The sequence below is a fragment of the Ixodes scapularis genome, unplaced genomic scaffold, assembly GCF_016920785.2.
Source record: "Ixodes scapularis isolate PalLabHiFi unplaced genomic scaffold, ASM1692078v2 PGA_scaffold12__126_contigs__length_90152505, whole genome shotgun sequence".
Lineage (NCBI taxonomy): Eukaryota > Metazoa > Arthropoda > Arachnida > Ixodida > Ixodidae > Ixodes > Ixodes scapularis.
The window spans coordinates 11,407,244-11,432,558 of record NW_024609838.1 but is presented as its reverse complement, the minus strand read 5'-3'; the positions used below and the strand labels follow the sequence as shown (position 1 = coordinate 11,432,558).

Here is a 25,315-nt window from a genome sequence, read left to right as displayed (position 1 = left end):
GCCGTTTCACCCGCCGTACGCTCAGAAGCATGTCGCTGCCGCACTGGGTGTCCTGGTATTATCACCCCAAACTGACACCAGTTCACAATCAAGAAAGCGGATACATTGCTGTAGAAAAAGCCTTGACTTTATGCTGCAACGGAAACCCAGCCTTGCCCCGGGTATTTTTTTTTTTTAATTTTTCTTGCTTTTCTCGAAAGATGAAGGGTGGGATCCAGCCCGTCACGTGACGTCGGTCTATCGTCTGCATCGGACGTGAAAAATAAAACCTTGCCTGGCCAATGGCTACGCGGGGTCCGGACCCTACTTAAGCGGGCCCAGGAAGACGATGCCTTCAGTGCTCACTCCTTGGGGAATGGGAGCGAGTTGCTAAGGAACTGCATCGTCATGAGAGTCCCCTACGTTCTGCCCGTCCTGTTCCTTGCCGCCGCTTCGGGTAAGTCGGACCCCTGCCTAAAGAGTTCGCTTTGCCTTTTCGCGTTTCTGATAGGTGTGTCATAAAGAGTTTCAAACTGCCATTATGTTTCAAGTAACGGAATTATGAGGTATCCATAATCGAAGCCAACTACTTCTTCTCATAGCAAAACCCCGAGACTGCGGGTAAGCAAAGGTCCACAAACACAGAAAGTTTCAACTTTTAATCTCGGGCTTTTTGTTATTGCTAGCCTTCGCCGCCTTGTCTGCGCCATGACTTTCTGTTTATTACTTTTCTTCACTTATTGTACGGGTGTCCCGGAGAAGAATTTAGTGTTTTTTTTTTATTCTTGCAACAAAAGACACTGCACATCGCCCAACTCTCAATCTCCGTCCAAATGTAGGGTTAGCGGTCCACACCGCATCTCAAGATTTAAAAAAGGAACGGTTAACTCGATCAAAAGTTAAAGGCACTTTTTTTTACATTTTTACTGGTAAAAATGATGGCCAACGAAGCGACCCGATACACGGGGCTGAGTGGTCCGAACAACCTGGAAGGGACCCCATTTTCCCGTTGCGAATTACAGGGAGTCATTTACAACTTTTGAATAAAATAGCGATTGGTTTTGAAAGTTTGGTATCTCGTCAGAACTGCTAGCGCTACTTGTGGCTACAAACTAAGTGCTTAGTGATTTTTTTTTTGTGCGTTAAAAAAAATTGGAGGGGGGGTCACGTTTTACATGACAGGGTGTAGAAGGTTTCGTACTTATTTAGGAAGTGTACGAAAGGAAATCTCAACTTCTGGGGATTGCTGCAATCAAAATAGTTAGTTCGGTAGAAGCCATATATGTTAAAGAAGTACCTTATATGTTAAAGCCATATATGTTAAAGTACATGGGGCCGTGCTACATTACGGATACGGCATGTAGCACAGCCCCAGGGTCAGGGATGTTTCTGCACTAGTTCATTCATGCCAGAAAATGTGTTCGAAATATGTTTTGTAACCGTTTAAGCTGCCTGAGTGCAAACATCATAAAGGTGTCAGTTTGATGGTCCTGCTTTTGGGCAGCTTCCGTTGACTTTTTAAATCTTTTTGAAAGGCGCTATTCGCACAATCTTTACTGAAATATGCAAGAAACAAATGTTAGATTCCACCTCCCTATTCCCATTGCCGAGTTATTATTCCACGCGACGCTTTGCCTTCTTAACAAAATAGTTTCATGGTAGTATTATTAATTACATAAAAAATTTAAAACTCGGCTGGTTTCCACCCTTAATTGCGACTACTTACGCCCGGAGAGTCTAGAAACCGGTTCTTAAGCGTCTTGAGACTGCTTTACGATCGCCAGGGCAGCAGTCGTAAGAAGTCCCAAGAGGCTTTATACGGGTTTTTAGCCCCTTCAGTCGTAAGTATCCGCAAGTGTGTAGACCAACCTCAGAAATAATTAAAAATGCGACTGTCGGGACCTTTAACGTCAGCCCTCATTTCAAAGTTAACACTCTTCTTTGGGACCATGCAGCCTTCGAAGTGGGCAAGGACTATGTGTACCACTACAACGGAAAGATGCAAGTCTACAACCCGGAGCAGCCCCTGCAGTCCTCGGGTTTCGCCTTCCGAAGCAAGGTCGTCGCCCAGCCCAGGCCCGACCACACGCACTTCAAGGTAAGGCATCTTCCACGGATAAAAAAGACCACATGACCAGTACTCATGTGCCAATATAGACCAACACGCTGCTTACGAACAAGCCCGTGTTTGCCCCCACCAAGTGTAGACATTGCGCGTGCGCAGAAAGCACAAACGCGTAAAATAAAGCGTCTGCGCAAACGCCTAAAAAAATAATTCGTAAAAAAAATATTGACCTGGACAGGAAGTGCGCCAAGGAGAACCAAATGATGTCGCCACTGAGTTGGTTGCCAAACAAAAAAGGGGCGAACAGCTCAGGGACAAAGACGACCCCTTTCCATCGCGGTGAGCCGAAGGGAGCGGTGAAACCACTTCCTATGAGCATAACGCAGGCCCCAAAATGTGGATTCAGATATCTATGAGAGGTAAATCAATAAAATATTAAAAAAGTTTTTCCAAAATATTAAAAAGAGGAAATTCACTTCTTACTAACAAACAATATGCGTTCTTCCTGTGTGTTCTTTCCCGAAAAAGTCCGATGGCATTTATTCAAAGTTGTTGTTCAGTGAATACATAATTTCTGAAACGAATCAGAACCTGGACGCCCTTTTAGTGATAAATGTTTCGAAACGATACTTTATAGGGACCAAAAAACTAATATTGTGACAGCGGAAGCGTCTTGAAAATACTGGCAGAAACAGGCCATAACATTGCTGAGATACCACTGTTAATTTACTACGCGCCCGAATCCGCATATTAGCAACATTAAGCTATCGTTGTAGATTTTTTTTTTTTTTTGCAAGTGGTTGCAAACATCTCACGAATACGCCTTCAATGTTTTGCAAGCACATCCCTTCCACCCGTGAAAAGATCACGCGCATAACCGCATGGAACTCATGACCCTTAATACGGTTACAGATAATCGACTTTGAGGTGGACAGTTTCAACGGGGATCATGTTCATGTCGGTGAACACGAGTTCAACTACCACTCCACGGAGGCACTGAAGCAATTCATCGAGAGGCCCTTCGCCGGCAAGTTCTCCGAAGGAAAGGTAAGCCAAGCACAGACTCATCAATTCCCTGAAAACATCTTGTTTTACGAGACGAATGAAAAAGAAACAATTTAAAATTCGCGATGGCGTTCGTACCCACAGCGGATTTGTACTGCACTCTTACACATCTTCACCTTCGCTGTTTATCCACCTTTGCTTGAAAACGCTGATTCTGATAAAAGGCGTCTAGCCACCGTGTCAAAGTAATCTTGTTAATCGACGTTTTCACGGAAACCGTTGTAATCAAGTACAAACGTATAAGCGAAAATGACGAAAGGAAAATGCTTAGAAAAACATCGACGGTAAAAGGGGGGCAACATAATCTCCCTCTGCAGATCGAAATATAATGCCTATGGCCAATTGTTTTGATGGCAGAGAACACTCGTAACATCCTTAACATATAGAAAAGATTTTGTACTTTTTATTTTGATGAAAACAACTAAGAGCTTCGGGGTTCCCTTAACTTCCCTGTATTATCACAGTGCCGGCTTTTCCTCTCCGATCATTTCTTGATATTTTATATCAATATCTTTTGATTTTTTGTTGTTCACCTTTTCCAAAATCTTCCCCTTTTTTGACCCGTCATTACATTTTTTTTTGTGACATCCAAGAGTTTTTAGCGTCTCTAGAAAAAGCCTTAAGAAACACATTTTCCAATCGTTCCATTATGTTAATATTCTTGTCTTTGGTCATCGAACTGTATAAAACAGCTGCAATATGCCGTAAAATGCATATAGTTGCAATGATCGTCGCATGCAGCTCGAAGAAGCTGAGCTGAGCAAGAGCGAACCTAAGTGGGCCAGGAACCTCAAGAAGGGAGTCCTCAGCATTTTCCAGCTGGACTTGGTCAAGGGTCGCCACGACCACCCCCACGCCAAGCAGTTCCACGTGAGGGAGGTACGTACGGAACCCTCGCAGAAGACGTCTTTAAGAGAGAATCAACGTTCGCAACCTCCAGAGATGCACTGGGCTAAATGACAAACATCTTTGTGATTGCAATCTACAACCAAATGATTCCATACAGGGCCAACCAAGACGCACGATTAGGAATACTGTTGGGAGGTGGGAGATCCAAGGGGTTCATTTTTCACTGAATGTACGATGATTTCAGAAAAACCACATTTCTAAGCTACAATCTTTACCCCTGAAATCATGCTAAGCGACAGATGAACAGCGTGAATTCCCTAGTATTCTTCCGTAGTGTAAGGGCAAGCACGAAAGTCGCGCGTTTTCGCCAAATGTGAAAGCAGAAAAGCAAGTATCCGTACTACGCACAGTAAAACAACAGTATCTGCTTTGGCACTTTAGGCTTAAATTATGCTTTGTTTGCACAGCGAAACATTGAAGCGTTGGAATGTCCGGCTCTTGCCCTTCCTTGCATCCAGACAAAGTGCTCCTTTTTTGTTTCCTGTCTCTCCAACAATAATCTTTATAAAATTACGCGTAACTTTCCCATCAGATCTGAGTGCGCTCTTGTACCTATCTTTCGCAGGAAGGTCTCCACGGGAACTGCGACACACTCTACGTTGTCGCCGAGGAGGAAGGTCACCTCAAGGTCACCAAGATCAAGAATCTCGAGAAATGTGACAAGGAACACTACGCCGTTTATGGAAGGATCAAGGGGCATGAGTGCGTCGACTGCGAAGCCCAGGAGACTGTAAGCATTGCTGGACTGATCGCGTATGATCTGAAAGGTGGAATTGTGAGACTTGTTCATTCGTTGTCCAAATGATTAAGTCAGGCGCCAGTTGCCAGATCCCAATTCGTTTAGCTCAGACTGGGCAGATTTACTGCTAGCGTCACTCACAGCATAAGAAATAGAAGGCGTAGCTACTCATCCCGTTTCTTGCTTGGGCGAATGCCGTAATCTCTTTAGCAGTAAATGCCTTAATCTCGCCTAATCTTAGCCTTATCAGCGAATGCCGTAATCTACTTATCAGTAAATGCCCTATAAGCCGACATACACTCCTTGCTTTCGCCTTTTTCCCATCTCCTCCTTTCCTGAATCCTCTTAACTTTTTGCCTTGCTCCAACTTCGCTCCCCTGGCAGCTTAGGAGGGCTAGACATTAGTTAGCCCTCCTAGTTACAACATTAGTCCAACATTAGTTAACCTTGCACATTGTTGTTTTCACAGCTATGTGGTGAAACGAAACATTGTATGCGTATCTTGATCAAAGAATGATTAGATGTATGGATTGTGTCTTTTGAAACCAAACCGTACATTGAATTGAGATGACGATCGTAACAGCAACTGCTATCTTCAGCTTTCTAGGTTATTCTGTCTCAACTCACGTAATTAACGCTTTTTGTTTCGTTCTTATTCAGTCTGTTTTGAGACTTTTATATCGAAACATGACCAATGAGTCTAATCACTCATCTTGTTGTTCGCCAAAAAAATCTGCAATAATTCAACTTGTAATGCATCTCGCGACTCACTCATAAAAGCGCATACATCACGTTGTCCCTGTTTTCTGCCTTTGCAGCACCCTTTCGTAGCCACCTCTCAGGTCAAGTACAGACTCGACGGAACTCCAGAACACTACGTCATCAACCACGCCTGCGCCACCTCAGAGAATGTCTTCAGGCCCTTCGGTCAAGGGAAAACCTTCGTTGCCCAGCTCAAGTAAGAGGATTGGAGTTTACATGATGACCTCGCTTCTTCGGAAAAGAGAGCAGCACCGTTATTTTTTTTTAGTTTTCTACACATACCAAAATACCTTAGATTCTATTAATAGTAAATCTTGAAATGCAGAAATGCTTAAGTTGCAGAACTGTTTCGAGTTTCTCATTTACTGCAGTTTAAGAAACGACAATATCAGTTGGACAGCGATATTGAGACACGAAGTCTGATGAAACTGACTTGGCGTTAGCAGAAAAGATTTTGAACGCTTGAGTATTTACTTACTAGAATGTCGAGGTAGGTGGCGTAGACACCAGTACCGGCGTTTCTCGTATATTAAAATCCCGTATTTTATTGTGGAGCTTTTTTCCTAAAAGCTTCAGTGTGAAATCCCAGGTGGCCAGCAGGTTGAAAAATAAGCGGTGCTAATGCAGAGCCATAGAAAAATTACAAACATTGGATATGTAGCCGAACAATACCTGGAATGCCTTGGTTACGGATGTTGGCGGTGTTAAAACAAAATCACTTCGGTACCGGCCAGGCTGTCTTTACGTTGTGCACCCTTACATTCATAAACCTTTTGACTTCGTGGTTACTTATCGTCCAGGCACAGGTACTGTGCGCTTCATTGACAGCTTCTACTAGTTTATTCGTTTGAATATATACGAATTTTACTGAGCGCCTTCTTGTAGTAGTACACTGGCACTGTGACTTCTCTGTTAAATTGCCACCACTTTACTTAATGTCAGAAAATCTTAACTGGTCGTAGTCATGTCCCAATGTAGTGATCAGCTTGCATCTTCGGGCACTTCGCACTGTAAAAGGCAATGGAAATCCTGACACTGGGGCAATTTGTTAATGAAGATACGCAGAAAAAAGTGTGGATCTTTACTAAAACAGCAAGTGTCAAATAACACTTGGCCAGGGGCGCAGACACTTATGCAATGGTGCAAAGCACAGATAAGAACCTCAGTTGAGCAGTACCACCGAGTTCTTCCAGTAAGTGCTGCAGGTACCAGACAAGACGTGCTCCTATGTTGATAATCTTATCAACCATAAACGAACATGGTCAAAAGAGACAGTGGGTAATTATTTTCAAAGAGAAGAAAAGTTTTTCAGATCCGTCGCCGAACATCATGTTTACTTTTTTTCGCTTTCCTGTGTCGTCAATAAGCTTACCAAAAACGATACCTCAATCCTGTTATTGTCAAATGTTTTACCAACCACCTTTTTTTCACGCAGCCGTACCTTGGATTTGGAGGAGGTGCACGACGCCAACACCGACACTCAGCTTCCGGAGGACCTGGAGAAGGTGCACCACATCGCGCAGACATTCCCCGAGTCTGATGAGGTGGAAAGCCTGGAGGAACTGAAGCACGTCAACCGCTACGTGACCACCTTTGATCTCTCGACCGACAAAGACAAGGTAGGTGAACGCTTCAACCTCAAATTTACGACAGCCAGTGCGATGCGAAAGTTTTTCTGCTTCTTTTGTTGGGGTTGTGGAGACGTCAGAACGCTGAGCTCTGATTTGGTCTGATCAAACGATAGTGGGTAGACCTCAAGGCAGCTTGCTTTGAGGTGTGCCCACTATCCTTTCAATCGGAGCCAATCAGAGCTCGACGTAGTTCTGACGTCACCGTAACTTCTGCGCAAGAAGCAGACGACTTGCTCTATGCATTGTATTAAAAAAGACAGTAGACAACCATTACACTCAAGCGTTGCAGAGACGTTACTGGCGCACCATTCAAGAGACGCGGTGCTCTCAGCAGACATGACGACAGAATTGCCTGCGCACAATCCTCAAGCACGCTTGAGGCATGTTAGCTTCATACATATGGATATGCTTTGAACTAACGTTACTAGATTACCTCAGTTGTAAAACTCCCGCGGAAGGGGGCACCCCCTTCACACACTTCAGTCCGCCTCCCGTCGTTCGAAGCGCCATCTAGATTTTCATTTGCGAACTATGTTTTCCATAGACTACGGTGGAACGCCAACTAGACGCTGAGCTTCATAACTTACGTATCCCGTAGAATACACAGCAGTTACCAAAGCAGCCGTCCGGCGCGTCGAAGGACGGGAGGCGAGTCGTGGTGCGTGAGGGGTACTGCTCGTGCATGCAGCGTCTAGGAGCAGTTCCGTGACTGAGCTAATCTAATAACTTTGCTTCGAAGACAGCTGGAGACAGTTTTTGTATCGTCAGGAAGACGCTTCCGACAGTGCACCAGCAGGACGGCGGACTTTGATGTTGGAGAGGTGTAAAAGGGATGATCGGACTAGGTCCACTCGAACCTGGCAGCTCAATCTTAAGACACCAATTCAAGAGACAACATATATAGACATTGTTATAAACCCTAGAACCAAAGCCTATTTCTCCTTTTTTGTTGAGCACATCTGGTTAGACGTAAAATATATTTTTATAGCATAAAACGAGTCTTCAATTTAGGGTTCATTAAAAGGGCGTGGGTAGCCATCTAGCGTTTATGACATAAAGGTACTTATATGAAAGCCGAAATCATGACATGCCACGCCGTTCAGAAAAAAAAAAGGATCGATCAAAGTTCCCACGGCATCAAAATATAACTATTTGAAGCATCTTAAGACCGCATTTACCACGCTTCACACACATGTCCGCTTTGTCCCCAGTTCATCTCTGGTCTCAACCACCTTGCTGCATTGGAGTACGAAGATTCCGACATCAAGGACGTTCACAGCAAGGAAAGCGGTGGACTAAACTTCCTGATTTTGTTCGGCTCGCTTGCCTCCATGCCCTTTGAAGATATCGCCCACGTGTACGAGCAAGCCGTTGCCAATGCACCGGAAGCAAGTAAGAGTCAAGTCAGGTGGGTACATCACAAATTATATAGGTCGAAAGTCTGCAAGCTTTTATATAGTTTGAATGAATACAAAAACCATAACATGCCTACATTCATGTTTCATCCTGCTTCTTGATGATCAAAAAAAAAAAAAAGAGATGTTCCTCGTACGTGTTATGTCTATGGATGATCTTATAAAAAGTTGTATTTTGTACTACGTGAGGGGGGGTGGCGGGGGGTTTCAAGCCGATTGTGTTAACGCATCGTAGGTCGAACCACGTGGAGCAAACGCTCGCGCTACAGAACCCACGTACGCTCTGTTCATTGTCCTTCGATGTCCATTTCTATTTCGATGAGCTTCGCACCGGTGTGCGGTCATGTTTTTCTGCTACCGTGTGGTCACATTAAGCACTACAGGCTAGCAGCGATAATGCACTGGCTATATTTCTCAATTACACTGAAAACACCAGAGGTCCGTCGGCGATGACTAACCGTATCCCTGTTTAAACAATCACACAACACAATTATTTACGTAAACATCTTTGGTATGTGCAGAAAGGTGTTCCTGGACCTGCTCTCAGCTGTCGGAAACAACCCTCACGCAGCGTTCGGTCTGCAACTGGTCAAGGAAGACAAACTCACTGACGAAGAGGCTGAGCACTTCCTCGCCAAGCTGGCGCTAAACCTAAAGGAGAACAGCCCCGCTCTTCTGACCGAACTTGCCGTACGTGTAATCTTTACAGCAGCAATATTCTCGCAACCTTGCGCTTATTTTCTTAGGAGGAAGTACATTTCGAACTAACGAAGCGTGAGTGTCCCCACAAGTGAATTAAGATTATTGCAACGTGTTTTTAGGAAAGCTAGTTTCCTAAAAGCAAAACAAAGAATAGTGTTACACTTGTAGCACCTTGCTAGCCTCAAGTTCTGTACCCCATGAATAAAATATAATCTTGGTGCAAAAGCTTTGTTAAGGACATAAAGACGCCATCAATTTTAACATAAAGACGCCTCAATTTTTGTCCGGACATAAAGACGCCATCCAGAAACAGGAACTTTACGTCAAATTACATTTAAAAATATGTTATTGATGGTTTGCACGTGAAAGGGCAATCAAAGACGTGAGGCAAGTCGACTGTGAAAGATCCATGTTCTGTCCGAATCGCCCTAACACTCGAGCATGTCTACTCTGACACTTTTTATTCAATACTATGATTAGAGAATGTTACGACTCTATACTCAGTTTTTTTTGTGCTGCCTCCATGATTTCTGTATTTTTTTATTTTTATTATTGGTTTTAATTATAGCTGTTGTTTATATCTTTGCAGGAGGTGTGTGAGCACGTGAAGCCTAAACGACCAGTGTGGGTCAACTGCCAACTCGCTCTAAGTAGCCTCGCAGGCCAAGAGGGCTGCGTCCGTGCCAAGACTGACAAGGAACACGACGAGGGATTCTGCAAGCCCTCTATTGTTTCGCACTTCTTTAACGTGAGTGTTTCGAAGAAGACTATAAACGGTTTTCCATTGCTCTTCTCGCTCGCATGCTCGGCGCAAAGATTATTCCGAGCGCTTGCATCTTTCTGCCTGGCTTGTCTCATTCCGCCATTTCGCACGTGCCTCATCTCTCGCGCAAACCTTTTTTTTTTTTTTTTTTAGGTTTATGCATATTTTTTTTGTGTTTACTTGTGTACGTATTTTACCAGGGCGAAATGGCCGAATGAAATGGGGGCATTTTGCAAAATGGTAAAATTACTCATACTGACTATGCTCGAAGAGAAACATGATATGACCACATAAAGTTTTCTTTAAAGCAAAAGTGTGAGACAGAGTCGTTCTTCTCAAGCCATATGTCGTCAAAGCCAGGAAAGTCATCCTGCGTCAGCAGCAAGGTACAAGAAATATTATAAATCGTCACGCAAACTTACAACGACCCAGCAGGTCATTTCGCATACCTGAACGTATATCAACAGCCAGCGTAAACTGAGTCATTGCTATTCACACGCTACAAAGAACAGCTCCGTGCAGTGTAGTGCTTTTCCAGAAAAAAAAAAAAACTTCAGTAGAACGATGCCGTTTTCCCAAGTGCTTGTGACTGCTCACGATCGGCTGCGCGTGAGCAGGCAAAAGTGGCCTAAAAACCGGTTTTTGAGCCATTGCTCACAATTGAACTTACCCAAGTGTGTGACCTAGGCTCGATGCTTTAAGGAGGTGCTTTTCAATTACGCCATGCTAGATAGTACCATACCATGCTTCTTTTGCCGATAGGTACCCGCGGTGAGCTGGCGTATGCAAAGCTAAGATGTTTCTTTTTCCTCCAGTATGAGATTAAGCCAGAAGACAAGAAGGACCAGCCAGAATACAAGAGGACGGTGTACATGAAGGCTGCGGGCAACTTGGCCACCAGGGGCGCCGTGCACTACCTGGAGCGCTACGTTTCGGACACAAACCAGCCGGAGTACCGGAGGTCAGCCGCCCTCTGGGCAATGGTTCGGGCTGCTCCGCACCACCACGAACTGGTACTGTACCGTTGGTTTTGCTTACAGTTAGCGCTAAGCACACGGACACTCTTTGGTCTTCAATGCCATCTCCGAAAAACATAAAAATCAACTCTTCTAATATCGAATTCTATTGGCCGCCTTTGGCATCCCGTTTGTAACGGGTGTTGGCAAAACTTTAGATTATAGATCTGGACAGTTGGCCCCAGGTTTGTGACTGGGTGCAGCTCTACTATGATGGTGCTCCCCGGATGGCGAGGAAAGGTTACTTTCTCACTACGGCTTCAGCATATTTGTGAGGTTGATTAGACAATTCTTTATGAATAGATCTTTCGACACAAGAGTAAATAAAAGCCACGCTTAATAGGGGTTCTTATCAAAAGTGTATATTAACACAGGTAATTTCAGTGCAATTTGGAGCGGCTTCTCAATCTGACGGAGGACGAGCGCATGAGTTAAAGACTTTGAAACAAAAAAAAAAAAAAACAACAGAGAACCAGATAGCAAAATGTCGTCGGCAGGCCCAACAAGCATATCTTCTAAATCTGCCTGCCAAACGACCCCGATGTCGCAATCGAATATTTCATGCTTGAAAAAAAAAAGTCAGATGATCTGACATTAAAAAGCGCGTTGTCAATGCATCTTGACATTTAAATGAGAATGCTTTGAAACAGAGCTGCGATGTTCATTTCCCGAACTTCAACGCACTGCCCTCGACAAAACGAATGCAAGAACCGCTTTCTCCGCAGGTACGCGACGTCGCACTCCCAGTGTACAAAAACAAGAGCGAGACGGCCTACCTGCGTATCGGGGCATTTGTGAACGTCCTAATGACCAAACCCGACCTCTACCTGCTCAAGTACATCGGACACAACATCATCGACGACCCCAGCGACCAGCTGGCGTCCTACGTGACCAGCGCCTTCCGCAGCCTTGTGAAATCCAAGTACCCGTGCCACCAAGAACTGTAAGTCTATCGTTTGTAGCCAGCGAGAAAACGAGGACGTTAGGCCGTGTCTTCCGAATGCCAAGCCTCTGGCACACGCCTCATGCTTTCTGCCGTGCCTCGCCAGCGCGCGCCCACGCTCGAGGAGCGTTAGAAGCGGGACAGCTAAGGGAAACCCCTGTCATTCTCACTCGGGCAGTGACGAGAGTATTTTTCTATCGTGCGCTCTAAAGCAAATTAACATTTTTGTACGTAACTTACAAATATACTACAAATCTTACATACTTACAAATAGGCTTTGAATTGATTAAACCGGTGCCAGTTCTCCTAGGAAAAGTATACATTATTCCGATGTAAGCTCGGGAAGGTCGGTGATTCGTAATAGCAGCAAGAAAAACACAAAAAAGGCAAGGACAAAAAAAAAAGACGAACAGTTAGGAGACTCAGAGGGACAAACAAACAAGAACATCGCCTTGTTTCACCTTCTGTGTGTCTCCTCCTTTTCAGCCGTTGTTTTTTTCGCGCTGTTGCTGCTATCCAGGTACATTATTCATTCGGTTGCAGTAACCACAAAGAAACTTGCTAAAAGAAAGCTTTGCGTGCTCCGGGAGCCTTGCGTACTGTATATTGGGACAATCTTCTCACAGGGCTCAGCACCTTCGCTACGTCGTGCCCATGTGGAACGACGTAAGCCGGTTTGCCAAGCCGCTGGACCATACCAAATCGCAGGTCATCCTCTCTTCCGGCTACGACCGTACGTATAAAAAAACAGCTTTAAATGTTATGCTTACTAAATCACAAATAAAATATGTCAACCGAATCTCCTTTCTTTTGTCCCTCTACAGCCAAGTTCGACTACGGCGGATCCAGTGTCTTTGCCCAAGTACGGGCCGACGACAGCTACCTACCGAGAGAAGTGTATTTCAGCGCAAAGGACTATTTCCACGGCCGCTCCTTCGAGTCAGTTTCACTAAAGTTTGAGAGCTGGGGTCTGGACACGCTTCTGAACCACGTCGTGGGACCTCAGCCCGGATCCACCAAGAACCTGTGGAACGTCTTTGGGCGACGTCGCTTCACCAGGGATGCCTCGGCAAAGGACCTCCAGGAAGTTGAGGCTGCTGTAAGTTTATTTTAACTTTCACGTACGAAATAGATTATCATCCAAAGGACACGATGTTCACAGCGGGCACGATAACATAAGGATCTAACAGAAGCATGTCCGAGCCATGTTTCCTTCACAAATTTATATGCTTCTAACATTTCTGCAGACAGTTTTTGTGTTAGCAACGTGGCCATTATAGGAGGAAGAAACGTGCCTCAGAGAGGTCTCTGCAGACTGTCTTTCCTATGATGAATTAGCAGTGGGACTGGCCGCGGCTTTGGACTTGGTGGTGTATGTTTGCGCCATTATCATGCGACTTGAAATCAGCTAGAAATAGAACCACTATCCCATTTTCAAAAGTGTACTCGTCGCTTTTTGGTCTTGGATACGGTCAGCCATATCACTCATGGAAAGAACCAGATCCATCGCCTGAGCGGCAATTGAGCTGGGCCGCTTTCCAAAGCGGCGCGGCGCCTCCTCATCTCTGTGCGACGCTCCTATTGGTCCGAAGCACGTCAGCACGCGTAACCCTCTTTATCTCTCCGCCGCCGTGGTGAGACATTGAATCTCTCCCTCCTCACCTCCCAACTCTCCTCGCGACGTCGTGCATGGCGCTGACAAAAGGACGCACGGACTGACAACGGCGGGTTTTCGTGAATAGGGATTATTTAAGTACTCTGATTTTTACTTACCCACCAAAAAGTCCTTCACGTTCACGAGCCAAAGACACTCTCTACGGGAGCCTTTCAATGGGAACGAGACTTTCATTTTAGGAGGACGAAATTGTGCTTACTTCATATCAGCATATGTTCAGACACAGGCGACGCTACGAGATAATTCCGCAACTCAACCGGCGACAAACGCGCAAGTTACTGTGCCTTTTTTGTTTATGATTGGTCCAGTGATGACGGAAATAGTACAAAAAACATGACAAACACCATAATGATGCACTTTTGATGCTGTCTGATTGGTCCCATTACCTTGTAGCGTTCGTTGCGCCTGAACTTAAGCTGAAACGACGTATAGTTGCAGTTGGAAAGGTAGCAAACAAGAAAACAAATTTTCACTACCTTGGCGAAGAACACGATGATCATGACAATACGGCAGCTTATAGTTTCTGGTTTTATGTGCAGATGAAGAGAAAAGACACATGTCCGGCATAAAATAAACTGTTATGACAAATCACCCTTACTTGTTTGCCGGGACATTTCATGACCATAGGGTCGCCATACCGTATTGGAATTTGATGGGTCACGGCTGCTATACATGCTTCTAGCCTTGGCATCTTTCATCTTCCTCGCATATTTTGTTTTATTGATGTTGTACAGGAACCAGCAAAAATAAGCGATTTCACTTTTGTTCTGTTTGTGTAGCTTCCCATCACTGACCGGGATTATGACCATGTCTACGGCCGCCTGAGTCTCGATCTCTACGGTCATGCCTTCGACACCTGGGAATTCGACGAGAGCATTCTGCAGGAACTGAGCAAGGGAGAGGGAGAAGGTATGTTCTTGAATTTTCCTCATGTTTTTTTTTTTTTTCGGGAACAAAAAATTTCCGCAAATTAAAAACAAACCCCGATAGTTTTTTTTTTTTTGTGCTTTTTTTATAGCCTGGGTAGGGGTTAGAGGCAACCACGCATGGTGTGAAGTGAATAAACTGACAATTAAATTTTTCTAAAATAAAAAGTAATCGCTTGGTGAATGTTCGCACAAAGTAGTAGGTAATAGATATGCGTGAAATGGCGACAAATGCCAAAATGTTTATTGCCTTCCAAGTTGAACAAACAGTCTTTACTTTGAGCTTACCTTGATTCACGGCGTACAAGCTTTTCAGTATGGAAAACAAGCGCCATATTTTTCGTGCGACAGTACAGACGATGCATAACACATAAACATTAAGAACTCAAAACAAAAATTATTCCAAGAAGAATACAAATAGCCTTACAATGACAACGAAGGTTCTGTTTATGCTGTATTTCTTTAAGCAAGAAAGAAGAGTGTTTGATAGAAAATGTATTATCGATGTAAGGGTCCCCTGAAGGCTGATTCTAAACTATTTGATTCCTAAACAACTTGAGCGCCTGTGTCCCCTAGTCATAAACTTGCACGGAATGCTACGTTTTATTACAAAGCGGGCACTATACACGTAATTGATCTAAATTATATGGCACTCCTTTGCTTCTACCAGAGGCACCAGGCGACAAGCTGAAGAACCTGCTAGGCGAATCAAAGCGTAAGAAGGCCTTCATCCTCAGCAAGGACATCTGCATTATTGTACCCAGCGAACTTGGTGTTCCCGTATTCTACGACATCAAGCAAGTCGAATACATGTACATCAACCCCAAGAAGTTTGCCTTTGATCAAACGCAAGATGCCAAATTTGCCATGGACGTAGAAAGGCACTACGTGTAAGTCAATATTTTGTTCTAACTTCGCTCTTAAGTATTAATGATTCGACATCTTTCGAATGCTCCATTAATTTCTCAATATAACCTTAAACTCCACTTTTAAAAAAAGATTTGAAAATCGATGGAGCAAATTTTATCAAATATTAAAGCACTTTATGAAGAGGGCGTTATCAAGCTTTCTAAAACATTTGGTGTTACTTTATTTAAACTACGACCCAATTAAACGGCCTTATATGGCACTGTGGTGGTAGCTAACATGTATAAACAAATAAGTGTTCCTCGAGATATTTATCGAACCCCCATTTGTAAAGAATGCACGCCGAATGCAATATCTTTGCTCTGAGGGAGGCTTTTCAAGCTGCATTCAGGTTCATGAAGCTCATTCGCTTTGTACGAGTAGTTTACATCACTCGTCTCACACGCTCATAAGGCCTCACACGAAACTGCGACGGAAGAGGGCCAAAACTTGCTTCGAAGGCTTCAAATCGGCACTCCGTCATGATATCGCAGTAAAGAGTGCATTAAGGAAAACATCACAGCACTCGATATAAACTAAAGCTACTGTCAGTCCTACAAAGAACGTGTCAGAAGGATGTGTCCTGGTCCAAGCGATTCATGCTCAAGCGAGTTCGATATACTTAGACCCAGTAAATACATATAGCCTTATTTTTAACAATTTACCAGCGGTTTTCGTTTTTATTAGTATTCAATATTTCTGGTATGCACCTTGGGTACTGAACTCGCCCTTATAAAATTCCGATCTATTTTATGCCTCCAGACACGAAAGCCGTGCCTTCAGCATGTTCGGTGTCGCTCTCACCTTCAACAAGACGTCCTTGGGAACGGGCTCCGATAGTCAGACCATCATAAATCTGCCGATCGACCTGAAAATTACCCTGGATCCTATTCACAAGAAGCTGAGCATGAAGCGCCCGCTGAGCCTGCCCTGGAACGTCCTGAACCACCACTTCCGCCCGTTTACCTTTGTCATGTCCTACGACATAAACGAAGATGTTACCACAGCCGAAACCAAGATGACCCAGGCTATGTACCCTCTCTACAACAAGGAAGAACTTACCGAGGTAAATTCCCTTCTCTCGGCAACAATTATAATGTGGTTCAGATCTTCTGCAAAATAGGAATAACTTTTTTGCTTTCTCGTTTCCAACAATACCGACTGAGTTTTACAATCCCAATCCTACACAGCTTGGAAAAATATAGCCTAGAAGAAAACAGAGCACTACTTCATTTTCTGAATAAGTACTAAGACTTAACTATATCATAGCCCAAACAGACTGCATAGCAGCTCCAATCTAATGCCCCGACTTTGTTTTCTTGCAGTTTGATCGTAACTACTTCGGCGAGGTGTTGGGCTATGGCCTGAACGTGAAGGGAAGCCTCCTCAGCAAGGGGCTCAAGAAGGGACTGCACGACTACTGGTACGAGAGCGATGACCGCCAGAAGTTCTACTATGCCACTCTAAACCCTGAGTGGCACCCACGTGAACTGCAGTTCACCGTCGTTCCAGCTGCACAAGATGCCACAACTGAGGTAAGATCTTATCCTTAATATTACATTTACTGAGGTGACAAGCTGTTGGTTTGCAGGGATAAATGAGTTTCGAACGATGCAAAGTATCTATCAATTAAAACTCAAGTTTTGAATTGAATTGACGTTTTTAGGTTGCATAATCCAGCGCTTTTAACACAAAACTCTGCTTGGTCATCCACCCTGTTGAACACCGTATAACTGTTTCGTTTTAACACGATGAAAACTATTAACTTAAATATAAATTATTGAACGACATTCTTGTCTTGGCTTTACCGTTACATTAAATAACTCCTCTTCTGTCTTCGCGATTTGTAGAACCGAACGAATAAGCAGAGCTATTACCACTACAAGTTTAGACTTCCGAGATTCGGAAATAAATTTACAATATAAAACCGCCGACGGCGCTAATCATTCGTTATGAACAACACAAAACACAAAGCAACGCCGGCCAGAAAAAAACGCTCATACATTAGAAAATGGTTAGAACCCATAACGAGCCTATTATCTTTGATATACGCACCGTTTACAAAAACAAACACGTTAAAGCATAATATATATTTTTTCCAATTTCAATGAACAGAAAGAGGTATATCTTAAATATTTCACTGCACACTTTAAATACCTACCTGTACTTCTAATATATTTTAGTATAATTTCTGTTTAGCGATGTGTTGTAACCTTCGAAAAGCTCTGCTATTCTCGTAGGCCCAGTCGGCCGCTAATGTGCACATACGCTAATTAAATTATTCCTTATAGTAATAAAACATAAAAAATAACGACTTTAAGTCTGAACTTGTAAGAACACTTTATGTTTCACGAAAATGCCAAATTAGCGCAAATTTACCGTAATGGCTTTTGTAAACTACAATCCACAAGGTATTGAAGGAACCAGAAAACAAACTACTCTAGTTGCACTCTTCTGTGCTCATACATTGGTCAGAAAAGCACACGTCCGGAGGCATAAAAGCATCAGCATGATATACCGTACACTTATTTTCTTGAACCCTACAGGTAGAGGTCGATCTCGGCTACAAGTTCCTCGAGCCCGATGACCCACGGGAGAGTCACTTCGAAGCTCACGACAACGTCGGCGACGACGCTGAGGTTCCGTCCACTCACGTGCTGAACCTCGACTACACTCTGAAGGGCACCAAGGAACGCAAGGTGTCCGCGGAACTGAGATACTCCTTCACCAAGGACCTCCTCAAGCACAAAGTACAGCTCTTCTATGACCGAACACCATTCCACCCGAAGGAGCAAGACCACACGAAGGTACCCGAAGCCTCTAACCAGAAGCCCGAGAAGGTGTCCCTTACACTAATGTGTTTTCGTAGGTCTGCCTGGATGTCATATCGAAGTTCCCAGAGCCCGACTGGGAAAGGCTGAGTAACCTCGCCGTTTTCCATGAGGGCAAGGACATTGAATCTCAGCTGAACCTCCACTACGGAAGCAACTGTGTAGACCAGTCTAGCGTGAGTGTCTACCGCCTCTGAAACATGAATACTATTACCAATGTCGGAACAACCTTAAGGGTTGGTCAGTGCATTACTCGCACGCTGAGGCACTATGCATTCAATTGTCTGTTCTCAGCTTTCAGATAGGATGGTACCGTGGTGTAAGAATAACGCTCCCCACTTCCAGGATGATTTTCAAAACAATTAAAATACATAACGCGTCACGGACCTTAACCCGGTACCACTGTTTTACATCAATCATCCTAACGAAGTCCAATTTTATAGACCCCTGGTCGTCCCTATCAGCCTTGAAGGTTGCGAATTGTCCGCCGCAAGCTAAGGAGAGCATGACCTGCTGTGCTCACATAAACCAAAGCTCCATTCAATGTCGAATTCACCGAGAGGTGTTTTGCATTCGGAAGAAGTTGTTTTCAAGAGTGCCACTTCTGACAAAAGGTCGATCGCGGATGTTCTTTCCTCCCCGTGATGCTAGAAGATTGGCGTGTTCGTACTGAGCGTCGTGGTGACGTCACTTTCCTCTAGGAATTCGAGGACAGAGCCTCTCTTGCAGCTTTCAGGTCGATATAATCTAGAGTCATAGACAACCTAAGTGTCACTTGATCGCTCCACATCCAATGAAACTACGCTATCAGTCGATATGAACGTCGAAGAGCCAATCAGGCAACAAGAAGCGTGAAGGTAAAAAGTCACGCCCCGCATCTCCTAAGCTGTCACTTATTATTTAAGCTTGCCAAACCATGGTAGACATTTTAGTGCACCCAGTGCTCAGCGGATTGGATAACATTGCAAGCTACCTTACTGCTGCTCCCTCATATCCTTCAAAATGTCCCCGGGTAACTCAGCATAGCAAAATAGAGTACTTTAAAAACCTCAAGTTTTCAATCTTTATTTCAGTTATTCGTTTTTTTTTTATTATTATTATTTTTTTTTTTTTTTTTTTTTTTTTGCAGATTACTTTTAAGGGAAAGTATACGCACACGGACGACGAGGAGAAGCAGATTCGAGAGAACGCAGAAGGCAAGCCGCTGGGAATCAACCGAATGAAGAAGTACACCCTGCGTCGGCCGTACAAAAAGTGCACCGAGCACCAGAAGCGGGGCGTTCCCCTAAACTTTGAGTGCATGAAGTACCTGTACTACACCAGTCGCCTGGGTAAATTGACAACGGACGTCGAGTACAAGAACCTCAAGCCGGTGAGTATTGTGTTTTACTGCTATTAATCTCGGATGCGAAATGGAGATGGGGTAGCTTGAAGGGGCGCATCCTTTAGTGTATGGATTCGAATCTCAGCATTTGGACAGCAGAGAAAAGAAAGCTGACCGAAAATACAGGACGTCTTTATTGCACATGTGCCGCACCGTCTTCGGCGTAAAATGCGTTTATCTGAACTAGCGTTTATTGAAAGCTTTCCTGAAATGATGAGTTGGTGCATTGCCTGAAATTAATTTCTCGTACTTATTCTTTCAGAGTTGAGTAGCACGGGATTGCATTAAACAAAACAAATGTTGTTGTATTTTTTCTTAAAAGTTTCTACGTCTATTCCTTTTGTAAACTTATCGGTTTTTTTGTTTGTGTTTTGTTTGTTGTTTGTTTGTTTTCTGGTTTAAGATACAGAACCATAAAAATTAATTTATTTTGCCGTTTGGGAAGCCAACTCCGTGTAAAAAGATACCTGAGCTGTTTTAGACACTAGAAGAGATTACTGGCGTAATCTCTTCTGCAGTACATCAACTAAAACGTAATGTGAAAAGAGCTGGAATCTCACATTCTTCTCGTTAACCTGCTAAGCTCACTTGCAAAGTCCGTACAAATAGCAATAGCGCACTTATGACACGAGCTACCGGTAAATTGTCGTCACTCAGAGGGAGACGCGTACATCATCAATAAAAATGTTTTTGACGTTTGCATTTGATAGGTTTATATGACGCCACGTACTCACTTAAACATGGACATTCGATATACATCTGTCTCGTTGGGAGGAATAATTAAGAAAGGTAAACGTCTAACGAAACCCTAATTGGGAACTCAACGTTTCTTCGGGGTGACTGTGGCGACGACTGTTCCGTTTCGGCTGTTGTGTGGTTACCACCTCCTCTTTCAACGTAGACTGTATCACTTTCAGCTGTTCCCCATGCTGCTGAAGTACTACAAGAAGGTCCACAAGGAGGGCGGTTTCCTAAGCACCCTCGCGTCCCACGTCCACGGACCAACCGGAAAGCTCCACGTCGTCTCTCAAGTGCCTCCGGTTGAGAAGTACTCGGACATTGTTGTGACCACCGAGGACGGTCACTCCTTCCACCATGACCACGTTCCCATCTACAGCCACTTGCTCGAGCCTAGGATTTTCTCTGTGCTGGGATACTCGAACATGGTTAACTACATCTCCTACTACAAACAGAGTAAGTTACTTTCTATGCAGCTACCTTTAGATGACCAGTCATTAGTATCGGCCACATTCTGCAATTGTGAGAGACATTTCATTTAATTTATTTACACCTTAAGGGCCCGTGAAGGGCATTACATAAAGGGGGGGGGGTATTCAAGATATATACAATACAGAAAACGCAAATACATAAAAAAAACACAAAAGGAAACTAATAAGCGTAACTCATTTAACGCACTCAGGACTGCTCATAATTACGGAAATCATAAAACTAGTAAGAATATAAATAAAGTTTAATACAAGGTAGAAAATGATTCGGGTCCGGAGTGGTGACAATGAATGATGGGAGGTTATTCCAGTTGCTGACGGCCTGACGTAGGAATGATCGATTAAATGCGTTCGTCGAGCCCGAAATACGTTTGATGGGGCGTGTGTTGTTAAAGCGGGATGATGTTCGGTCGGGGGTGATAGCAACTCATTTTTAAGGTCCGGAATGTGGTAGTATAGTTTATGAAGAGTGCAGAGCTGAGAGACTTTCCTGAGGAGCTGCAAAGAGGACATGGTTAGTTGGCTTTTTAAGAGTGAAACACTGAATGAGGGATCATAGGTAGACAGGATGAATCGGGCAGCCCTGTTTTGATCTGCTTCGAGATTGTTAATTAGGTAAATTTGATGGGGGGATTCCAGATGGTAGCGGCATATTCTAATTTAAGTCTGACGGAGGTGTCGTACGCCAGCTTGCGGACAATGGGAGGTGCAGATCGCAGGCTACGTCTTATTAGTCCAAGGGTTTTTGATGAGTCAGCAGTGATGGCTTCAATGTGATTATTCCAGGAGAGGTTTGGTGTTAGCCTTACACCAAGATATTTATACATAGTAACCGTCTTAATTAAATTAAATAAATACTAGACAAAATCACGAACTACAAAGTTTGTATTACGGTGTAAGCTACCATCTTCATTGTTGACCTTACCTTGTGGCTAACCGAAGCAAACGCATCAAGCTGCTACGCTCCACCCTAAAACAATGTTGACCTTATTGACTCAGGCATTTGGGGTAAACAATTCAGACTGTCTTCGACGCAACAGCCAGAACCAAAAGAAAAGATAGATTATAATCTGTTTGAACGTATTTACACGATTAGCACAAATACTGAATATAAAGAAGATGGGATAACCAAACATCTATCTATAATGATTTTCACATTCTGTTCCATCCTTCCTGATTTTTTTTCTTGTTCAACTTTTATCGAAAATATTCAGCGAGTGTGTTCTGCCGAAAACTCGCAAAACATATCAAGTAATGTGTGGCATTAGACATGACGTTACATACTTTACATCATGCACCCCTGAAAAGCACAAAGGAGACATGACAAAGTAGAAGTACGATGAAGAAGTGACGAAATAAATCTTCAGTATCGTTTCTATCATGTGGTTTAGAAGATGGCTCGTGACAATTAAGAAAGATATAATATCGGATTGTTATAAAAAAGAGGATCGAAAATTATCACAAATGCAAGCATATATCGAGACTATTGACCTGGGACGCTGTTCAAATAATAGGAATCGAGGTGCAGTACGTTTTAAACCCCAGGTATCTTCAAACCTCGAAAAAACGCCCCTTCACTAGACATTGCCCACCCAAAATGCTCCTCTTCATTCCTTTACCAGAGGGTGGGGGCTCATACGGGAGTTAACACCCAAAATTTTTCACTTCATTCCTCCACCAGAGAGTGGGGGTTCATACGGAAGTTTAGGGTACGCATATTTTAGCTCTCTATGGACTCCTATACAACCGACTTTTCATTTTTTTCGCCGATAGAACATTGCGATCTTCAAGGCAAGAGCCTCCGAACCTTCGACAACGTCGTCGTGAACCTTCCCGAGACTGACTGCTTCAAGGTGGTTGCCAAGGACTGCTCTCCCAACAAGAGGTTCACGGTTCTGGCACGAGCTACCGGAAACGCCGCACTCCCCAAGGTATAACCCTTCCATTCGATCTGAGAAAATAGTGAAAACTCGGTCTTTTCTTCTTCCAAAACCGTATCGACTAATTTTAGGAAGAAGCAAAGCTTGCGATCGAGGAGTTTCGAAAAACAGCCCTACGAGGCTCGGGTGCGCATCAACCGGATCGGCAGGCAAGGACAATCAGTTGGCGATGAAAGCAACTCCCCTAACCGAATTAATCACACGCGCATCTTAATTTTCACGCTACTGCGGTCAGTTGGCGATCGCTAGCTATCATTAAATAAGCTACGCTTTACACTATCGTCACCTTCTTTTTATAAATCACCGTTGCCCTGAAGGCTCATCTGATATCAGAGGAAGGTCGTTTCCGTCCATCAGGAACTCTCAAACAGTTTTGCTACGGAGCAAACCGATATCGTATAAGCCTACTTAGACTCCCTCTAAAGCTCAACGTGTCGCGTTTTTAAATCGTAAGTACCGCTATGGCATCCGCTTTGCACAAACTGGTGGCTCCCAAAGACTATTGGAGATCAAAGTGTCGATGCGCTGAATTAAGCCTACTTAGTGGCTCTAGCTAGTTAAACAGAGTTTGACTGCCAACACGGTGAAAGAGTGTCATCTTCTCGACGCGTCATCCGCACTCATGGACAACCTATGTGAAACATTGTCCAACTGGAATTTCTCTCCTTACGTGAACATTGCTGTGAACCGTTCGGGTTCGCATTCCGGTTTGCCATCTTTCTTTACTCTTTTTTTTTACGTAAACGCAAATAGGTGTCGGTCAGCCCTTGTCCTCAGTTGCTCCTTTACTCCACTGCATTGTTAAAGATATTGTTGATATGGTTGTTTAAGTTGCAATTGTTTTTCTTACTTTCTTTTTCAGTACCAACGTTTAAACTCAAATCCTGGCTGAATCCTCAAGACAGAGTTATTCAAAACCCCTCTCTTTATGATGCTATCGCAGGCGTTGAAGGCCTTCATCCAGTCAACCAAGGTCGAGCTCCTGCCAGTTTCCGCCGATTCTGGACTGGTGCTCCGCGTCGACGGCAACAAGGTGGATCTGACGCCGGGAGTACCTTACAGCCACACCGCGCACGATGTCGAGCTCTTCACGGTCACGCAGCACAACAAGTACTTTGAAGTGATGTCGCAGCCTTACGGGGTCTTCATTGGCTTCGACGGGAACGTGCTCTTTGTGCAGGTGAGGAAACAAGAACAATACGCCGCATCCAAGATAGAATTTATCCCTCTCATTGACCTTCTTGTTTGTTTGTGTCTTGTAATAAGCACCATGTCGGTTACTCGAAGGTGAATTACACAAAAGTGCTTCACGAAAAGAGCACTACAGATATTATTAAGACTCTGTTGATTCTACTCCAAATAACAAAACCAGATCATTACCACCCGATGAGTCAGACTCCAAGCCCCACTCGGCCAGAAAAAAATTAATCAGCGACCACAATATGTTGCAGGACCTTCATTCGATCATCAATTATAGTCAAAGATAACTTTAACAAACGTAGGGCGTACAGAGAACCAAGTGTCTTATTATTGCTCGTGGGCCAATCAGATTGCAGCACTAGCTGATAAAAATGCCGAGCAACCAATCACCACGCAAGAAGCGTGGACACAATAAGACACGCCTCTCGTTTCTTCATCTGTCAGCGAGTAGAGCTGGTTATAATAGTGCACGTTACGGATCCATTTCACACTGAAAAGCTAAGGTTACCGCGGATATACCTTTTTGAGTTAATCCCAGGAATCAGTACCCATGGTCTCACAGTACCCCATGTGTTTTTCTCTCTGCTTTCAGACCGCCAACTTCTACCGCGGCAAGCTGTGCGGTCTTTGCGGCGACTACAACTACGACCGGCAGCACGAGCTCGTGGGCCCCAACCTCCACCACTACAACGACACCCTGGAGTTCGCCAAGAGCTACGTCGTTCCCGCGTCCGACTGCACCGCGCCTTGAGCACCGTCTTGCGTCAACATCGTCGTTCAACCTTATTTCTGCCGCTCCTTGCGAGCCGGTATTTTCATTCATTAGTAACGAGATGATGTGAAAGTGCAAGTGTCGTGTCAAGACTGTAGTTGTTAGAATAATGGCAAAGCCCCGAGAGCCTCGAGACAACGGGATGACGGTTTGTGTGAACGTTTGCAATGCCATGGGCGCTTGTTCGACATGAGAAAAACAAATAAATACATGAAGCAGAATACGTGTGTCTGTAGTTCTTGTTGACAATAGATAACATATGGTATACCCTGGTCTTACGGGCAAGTCGAAAACAGGCAATACGAAGGTGTTTATCAAATCGCCGAATCAAATTGAGATTGTGACTCTTGTACGCCGATCTCTAAAGGACTTAGTTATAAAGGCCCTCAAAATAACACGCCGGCCGGAATCATACATGCTGTCGTCGTAGAGTAAAGAGATTTGTTAAAGAAGCATTGAGGCACAG

At 44.1% G+C, this 25,315-nt stretch overlaps 1 protein-coding gene across 1 annotated transcript; it reads left to right on the top strand.

Moving 5' to 3' along the window:
* The first annotated feature begins 278 nt into the window (after positions 1-278).
* LOC8035570 (vitellogenin-6) lies at positions 279-25,070 on the top strand. The gene is made up of 25 exons (XM_029970559.4): positions 279-436; positions 1,935-2,077; positions 2,957-3,091; positions 3,851-3,988; positions 4,584-4,748; positions 5,576-5,715; positions 6,955-7,138; positions 8,362-8,558; positions 9,087-9,255; positions 9,857-10,015; positions 10,846-11,043; positions 11,772-11,989; positions 12,616-12,722; positions 12,814-13,088; positions 14,444-14,573; positions 15,261-15,480; positions 16,259-16,562; positions 16,822-17,031; positions 18,043-18,303; positions 18,366-18,503; positions 19,457-19,699; positions 20,629-20,905; positions 22,711-22,868; positions 23,821-24,057; positions 24,670-25,070. Exons 1-25 carry the CDS (start codon positions 388-390, stop codon positions 24,826-24,828), a joined length of 4,614 nt encoding a protein of 1,537 aa, XP_029826419.3. The 5' UTR covers positions 279-387; the 3' UTR covers positions 24,829-25,070.
* Positions 25,071-25,315: the final 245 nt, after the last annotated feature.

What these genes read in the sequence shown, in the direction of transcription:
- LOC8035570 (XM_029970559.4), top strand. Translation starts at nt 388, where the DNA reads ATGAGAGTCCCCTACGTTCTGCCCGTCCTGTTCCTTGCCGCCGCTTCG. An exon ending in CTCCGCACCACCACGAACTG is followed by an intron (nt 11,044 to 11,771) that starts GTACTGTACCGT and finishes CTTTCTCCGCAG; the next exon opens with GTACGCGACGTCGCACTCCC. An exon ending in TACCCGTGCCACCAAGAACT is followed by an intron (nt 11,990 to 12,615) that starts GTAAGTCTATCG and finishes ATCTTCTCACAG; the next exon opens with GGCTCAGCACCTTCGCTACG.